The 7,035-nt window shown below is 55.8% G+C and overlaps 1 protein-coding gene across 1 annotated transcript; it reads right to left on the bottom strand.

Annotated features, from left to right (window-relative positions):
* On the bottom strand, window positions 1–6,835 carry Ppp1r14a (protein phosphatase 1 regulatory inhibitor subunit 14A). The gene is made up of 4 exons (XM_041655052.1): window positions 6,538–6,835; window positions 4,607–4,687; window positions 4,102–4,134; window positions 1–3,020 (listed from the first exon to the last, which is right to left on the bottom strand). Exons 1-4 carry the CDS (start codon window positions 6,736–6,738, stop codon window positions 2,892–2,894), a joined length of 444 nt encoding a protein of 147 aa, XP_041510986.1. The 5' UTR covers window positions 6,739–6,835; the 3' UTR covers window positions 1–2,891.
* Window positions 6,836–7,035: the final 200 nt, after the last annotated feature.

Genomic DNA, 7,035 nt, shown 5'->3' with positions numbered 1-7,035 from the left:
AAAAATATTTATTTGGGAGAGGGTGATGTAGAGGTCAGAGGACAGTCCACAGCCGTGCACGCTCCTCCCACCATGGGGGTCCTGAGAAGGCACTCGGGTTGTCGAACTTGTTGACAGGTGTCATTGAGCCAACTCTCCAGCGGCCGAAATGGGTTTTTAACAAAGTTGGGGAAAGATGATTTTGGAGGAAAGGGGAAGAGGGAACAGGGTGGGTGGGGACTGGACACTGAATGTAAGAAAAGGGTGTTGTTCTACCCTGAGAAGCAGACAGGCTGTGGGGGGTGGGTCCACAGGAAGGCTGGTGCCCCAGTGAGAGAGCATGGTGAACCCGGGGGACATCACACCACAGGGCACGTGATGTAGGGCTCCCAGGGAGTTCCTTCCTGGTAGGGCAACTGTCCCCTTTCCACCATGACAGGGTTTATGTTCACACACCTTATTTCTTCGGGAAACCTCACAGCCCTCGGGAGTGGGTACCCTTTTAATTGTCTTTATTCACAGATGCAGGTGTGGAGATTCTGCACTCTCACAGAACTTCTCAAGACCACACAGCCAAGACGTAGTGTGGGCGGCTTCTGAACTCAAGCAGAATTTTTCGGTTTGTTACAGTGCCAGGGTTTGAATCCAAGAACAGACGTGTGTCCGGCGAGCGGCCACCTCCCAGAGCATCCTCAAACTATACCTCCTTTTAAAAACGTACTCACAGGCGGGCAGTGGCACATGCCTTTAATCCCAGCACTCGGGAGGCAGAGGCAGGAGGATCTCTGTGCATTAGAGGCCAACCTGGTCTACAGAGCGAGTTCCAGAAAAGTCAGGGCTACACAGAGAAACCCTGTCTCTAAAAACAAAACAAAAACAACAACAAAAACCCTTACTAGTGTGCATGTGTTTTGCCTGTATGTATGGTACTTGGTGCTCAGGGAGGGCAGAAAATGGCATCAGATTCCCATGTGGGTGCTGGGAACTGAACCCGAGTCCCCTGGAAGGACAGCAGGGCATTCAGTCTGAACCATCTCCTCAGTGACCCCCCTTTTCCAAGACAAGGTCTCACTGTGTAAGCATAGCTAGCCTGGAGGATCTCAAATTCCTGCACACCAAGCACATATGAAGGGGTCAGAGGGACAGTGAGCGGGAGTTGGTTCTTTTCTTCCATCATGTGGGTCCCAGGGATTGAATTCAAGTCCTCAGGCTGAGCAGCAAGCGCCTTTACCAACTGAGCCATCTTGGCGGTTCCTTTTCATTTTTATTTTACTACAGAACCCAGCCCATAGCCCCATCCTTCAGCCCCTGCCCCAAGTGCTAGGACCGCAGAACACTACCCTCCACTTTAGCTTTTCTTTTCTTTTTGAGACAGGGTTTCTCTGTGTAGCCCAGGCTGTCCTTGCTCTGTAGACCAGGCTAACCTTGAACTCAGAGATCCACCTGTCTCTGCCTCCTGAGTGCTGGGATTGAAGTCCAGTGTGCCACCATGCCCCTGCCATGTGACTTTTAGCAACTGGTACTGGTGACCTGGACCTCATCGGTGAGGTTGTTTTCTATAGGAAGCTAAGAACACCCAGTGTTTGAACCTGGGGTTTGTCACCTCCACGACCATGAGGAACCAAAACCAGGTTCTGTGAAAGGGAAGTAGAAGGGGCCCCAGCTCACGCAGTGTCCTGGGACAGCAGCCTAGGTGACGGGAGCCACTGGAGATCCCCCAACCCCACCCAACCCTTTGCACTGAGGATGAAGGCTAAGAGTCTGTGTGGAGACAGCGAGGCCAGCAGCAGGGCTGAATCAGGGTGTCCCAGATGTTGCTGGTCTGGGGTTCAGATCCCCGGGACGGAGCCTTGCTCCTGGAGAGCAGCTGGGTGGGCAATCGCCCTAGAGAGATGGGTGAGATGTTTTCCTAAACGTCCCGTCCTTGGGACCAGGGCCTCAGCGGTGGCAGTGGCTCCATCTCATCGCACACAGGCGGGGGTTAAATAGCCACTATCTGCTTCTGAGACCCTTCCAGGACACCCTCTAGTCCGTATGGAAGGCATCCATAATCCTTGAGCAGTAGGCTTCCCTCCCTAACTTAGGGACACTGTTCATCCTGATCAATAGTTGATATTACCCCAACAGCAGCCACTCTGCTTCCCAGTTCAGTGTGCAGGTGTGGTTGAAATAGCCTGTGTAAGCTCTGCTTTAATGCTGCTTCTTCCAGAAAGCCCTTCCAGACTTTCTTCCTTCCTTCCTTCATTATTTTGGCATTGCTGGGAATGGAGCTAAAATCTCATTTATGCTAAGTAGGTGCTCTACTGCTGAGCCATGCCCCAGCCCCTCACTGGCGGTTCCTAGACAAGCCCTCTATTGGCCCTATGGTTCTGCTTCCCCACCAATAGCCAATGGCCCTTCCCACCCCTGGTACTCAAGCATCTTGTGCATGTCTCTCTCTCACCCTCCCTCACCATTTTAATGTCATTTACTGCCGGCCTGTGGCTTCAACGCCAACAGCCACACCAAGCACATTCTCCATGATGGCCTCATAGCCGTGTGACGCCCTATGGGGAGATGATAGGGGTCACAGTGGGTTATGAGCATCTCCACATCTCCCGTGGCCCAGGGATCTGGCCTGGCCTTCCCCATAGGAGCTGGGACTGAGTCCCTTTGCGGGGAGGTGGGGACAGGATGTGAGTGTCCGGGACACCTCGGGGTCAGCAGGGTATGTTCTCAGGCTTTGTGGCTGGGAGGAACGTTTCTCCATCTGTCAAGGCCAGCTGTGGCTTGGGGACCAAGGGCTGGGGCTGCCGAGGTCTAGCAGCAGCGGGGAGAGGAAAAGCCAAACACAGGAGGCAGTTACAGGACCATTAAATACAACTTAGAAACAATCTGGGTGTTTGGGGGTGGAATACAGAGGCAGGCGGCAGTCAGGGTGGGGCGGTGTGGGCCCGGTCCTGGCGGGGGCTCAGGCTGGGGTCATCTGAGCGGCTGGACTGTGGGAAGCCTGGCTGCTTGTGCAGGCCCCTCAGCTTGGCCAGCAGCTCCTGGACGAAGTCCTGAGGACAGAACGGGGTTCTGAGAAGAGAGCAGGAGACAGGCCTCCCGCCCCATGCCAGCGCCTCATCAGGCATCAGTTTACTGAAGCAGGAGCTGGAGCCAAGCAGGGAGGAGAGGGACACTAAGACACACAGGAGAAGGGGGGAGGGGTGGATAGAAAGATGGGGGGAAGCTGCGGTTGCTGCCTGAGTCAGTGATCCTATGTATCTGAGGCAGGAGAACTGCTGTGAATTTACATGCTGAGACCCAATCTCAAAAAAGGGGGGGGGGGCAGGGTGTGTGGAAGAGGGCTCAGGGGTTAAAAGCACTTGTTGCTCTTCCAGAGGACTCTGGTTCAGCTCCCAGCACCCACACAACAGCTCACAATCGTCTGTAATTCCAGTTCCAGGGGCTCAACACCCTCTTCTGTCCGGTCCCCATGGACACCAGGTATGTGTGTGGTGGTATACAGGCATACATGAAAGCAAAACACATGTACACATCAACTGCAATAAAGAGAGATGGAGAGACAGTCTAAGACCCAGACCTGAGAGAATTCTACACAGACACAGCCTCAGAGAGAAGTTTCTCATGCCGAGAACCAGTCCCCAGAGACCAGGTCTGAGCCAGCCCAGGCAGACTGACAGGCACTGACGCTTGTCCCTCAGGCAGCTAGGAGCAGAGGGGAGAACCATGAATATTTTCCCTTTTAAAGCAGAGGAGGAAGTGGGAGTGGTTACCGCGGCCAGTTCCAGGACCTGCAGGATGGGAGGCCCCCAAGAGGTAGACAGGGAACCCCAGGATAGTAGAGGCAGTCACGGGGGGTCAGAGATGGAGAGAGTGAGATCCCCCACTCCAGACAACCAGGACAACTAGTAAGGACAGGCACCATATGGGCCGAAACCGGAGCCACTCGCCTGGGGGAGGGGCTCTGAGGCAGCTGCCTACGGAGCTGGTGGCAGATGGGAGGTGGGAGGAGGAGGCAAGGATGACAAAGAACAGGACAAGAGATGGGGGCTCCCCCTGGAGTTCCCTAGGCCTGTCTCTGCCTCCCCCATAAAGGTGAGGGGACCAATCCAATCCGTAAGGACAGAAACTCACCTCCGTGGGGTTCCTGCAGGACTTCAAGAGTCCCTTTGGGTGGGTGGGCGGACGACAGAAAAAAAAAAAAAACAACAAAAACCAGTAAATGACTGACACCTATTCCATAAGAGGCCTTCCCCTTCCTGCAAGGGAGCAAGACAAAAGACTGCCAAAACTACCCGTGTGGCTTCAAGTTGGACAGGGGCAGGGTTAAACCACCAGCAGCTCAGAAGGCTAGAAGGCCAAGCCTCTGCAGCAGGGACCGAGGGGAAGGACCTGGCGGCCAGGCTTGGCTCCTAGCTCTCTCTAGTCAAGAAGAGCTGTGTGACCCTAAGCAAATAGTTCAACCTCTCTGGCCTTCACTTTCCTTATGGTGGTAAACGTGTCTACTTTACAGTGTTTTGCAGAGGATTTAGTGTCTGGCAGAGATGTGTTTAATAAACATGCCAACTTGGGCTATTCCGTTTAGGGCCCTGCAAAATGTTGGACTGGGGAGGGAAGGGGCGGCTTTCTCCCCACCTACCTGGATTTTGCGGCTTCTCTCCTCTTCACTGTCCAATTGCAACAGCTCATCAATGTTGACCTCATCGGGCATATCTGCTTCCTAAGGCCAGGGAGAGCAGGCTGCTCAGGGCCCATGTCTCCCTGGCCCTCCTCCACAGCCTTTGTCCAGGGTCTGGAGGTACTCCATCAACCCCAGGCCCAGCTGGGCCTGCTGCAATAATGTGGTAGGCAGGGACAGCACCACTGAGGCGGACATCTGGGGGTTGGGGGTGGGGTGGGGTGACAGATGGGTGGACGGAGGCCCAGGCCCTGGTACTAGCCCCATGCCTGCACCCTTGGCTCAGCCCTGGGGGCCTTGGGACTGGCACAGGGCTCAGTCCTTGGCTGCGGTTCCTACTCGGCAAAGCAGGCCCGGTCGAGTCTCGGAATGTCAGATTCTGGGATTCAGGTTGGCTTCTGCCCTTTCAAGGGCAAGTCTCCCTTAGCCGCAGTGGGTGTGGGGGAGGGGAGCCTGCTGGGGCGGGCCCCTTCCCCTGGGGACCAGAAGGGCTTCTGGGCTTAGGTCCAGCCAGGCCTCCCTGGGATACACTGCAGGCTGCTGGATCAGCGAAGTGACCACCAAGGCAGGGCTGGAGCTAATGAACAGTGGTACAAAAGCTATCTGGTCATGATGGGGACAAGATCCAGCTGTCCTGGGCCTCAGTCTCGTCCTGCTGCCCAGCTGGGGAGTGAGGGTGAGGGTGCTGGGCCATGGACAGAGGGGTCTCATGGAGGTTGCTTTGTTCAGAGGCCTGTGTGATCTGAGGCCTACGTGATCTGAGTGAATGTGGCTGCTGCTTAGGTTTGACTATCTCAGTTTGGACGTGGTCAGCTGTAGGGACCATCTTTATCTATGTATTTATTGTATTTTTTTGTTTGTTTGTTTGTTTTTAGATAGGGCCTAGATATCCTAGGCTGGTCTGAAACACACTACACAGCCCACGGCTGGCCTTGAATTCACAAATACCCACCTGCCTTTGCCACCCGAGTGCCGAGTCTAGAAGGTGTGTGCCACCACTGCCAGGTTTGTTTTGGATTCTTTGGACAGGGTCTCTCCTTATCCAAGGTTGCCTTCACCTCCCAAGGGCTGAGGTCACAGGCATTAGCTGCCATGACCAGCATGGTTTCTAAGGGTCTTAATTCCTGAAGCACCTTTGGCAGGTCCAGTCGTGACTACAGTTTCCACAGATGTGTGTGTCTACCGGGCTGTGGCATCTGTCCTTAGGTTTGTTGTCAGCAGATAATGGACGGCCCCCTTGTAACCTGATTCACTTTGTGTCCCAGGAGAGCTATGGGAGCTTGGAACGCTACAGCTTAAACTGATACACATCTCTGTACAGCTGTAACTCTTCCCTTGGCGCTGAGGGCGATTGTGTTGTGTGTGGATGTTATTGTGTCCACGGCAGGGCATGCTGTCCCTTAAGCTGAGCCATTCGCGTTCCTGTAAGTTTGTGTGCTCGCTCCTGGTGCTGTGCCTATGAGTGGCTGTGACTTCCGTCATCTGTGTATACTGGTGCTTCCTCTGCTGAGAGTCTCTGCTGTCCTATCTGCCTTGTCACCCATGTCTATGTTTGGCTTAAGGACATCCCCTCTCCCTATCCGCTCTCTCATTATGTTAGACTCTGGCCCCCCAATTCTTTCTCATCCCCTGTATACTGTATAGGATCCCACCCCGGGTTTTCCCAGGTGTTTGTACACACAAGTCTGGAGAACCTTAGGTGCATGTCTCTCTGTGTATCTACAAGCTGGATGCCCCTGAGCACAGAGACCTGGGCCTCTAGGCATGTGTCCTCCTAGCAAAGATCGCTGCCGGTGCAGCAGCTGGTGCACCAGTGAGCATATATCAGGGTCATCGAGGGCCAATGTCTCAGGCCACCTCCTTTCCCCAGCCCCGTTCCCTCTGGGTCTCACCCTGCCGCGGTATAACTCCTCCAAGCGTCCGTCGATCCACTTCTCCACGTCCAGCCGTCGCTGCAGCTCCCGCCGGTCGTACTTGACGGTGACTCGCGCGTGCCGCTTCTGCAGCCCACTGGGGCTACCCCCCGGGCCGCGGTTCCGCGACGGGGACTGAAGCTTGCTCAGCACGCGCTTGCCCAGCCGCTGCGCTGCCATCGCGCCGCCGCCCGCGGTCCCCACTTAGCGTTCTGCCTCGAGCTCGGGGCTCTTTCGGGCCGGGGCGGGGCCGCCGGGGGCGGGGGCTCGCGCTCGGGGACCCGCCCCGCTCCAGCCGCGGGGCATCAGTTTCCCTGCCTGCAGAGGCGAGCAGGCTAGTGTGCCGGCTTCCAGACAGGGTCCTGCGGGATGCACATGGGGTGGGGGGTGGGGGGCGGGACACTCAGCTCAGAGCACTCTGGGGTACGTATCCCGGGGCGGGGTCCCGGGACACGCTTGGGGGGGTCGGCCCTCTGC

Source organism: Microtus oregoni, unplaced genomic scaffold (assembly GCF_018167655.1).
Source record: "Microtus oregoni isolate MIOR12 unplaced genomic scaffold, Mior012 000006F_ref0000085, whole genome shotgun sequence".
In the NCBI taxonomy this organism is placed as follows: Eukaryota; Metazoa; Chordata; class Mammalia; order Rodentia; family Cricetidae; genus Microtus; species Microtus oregoni.
Note: the sequence above shows the minus strand (reverse complement) of the source record. Positions and strands in the feature narration are given on the sequence as shown.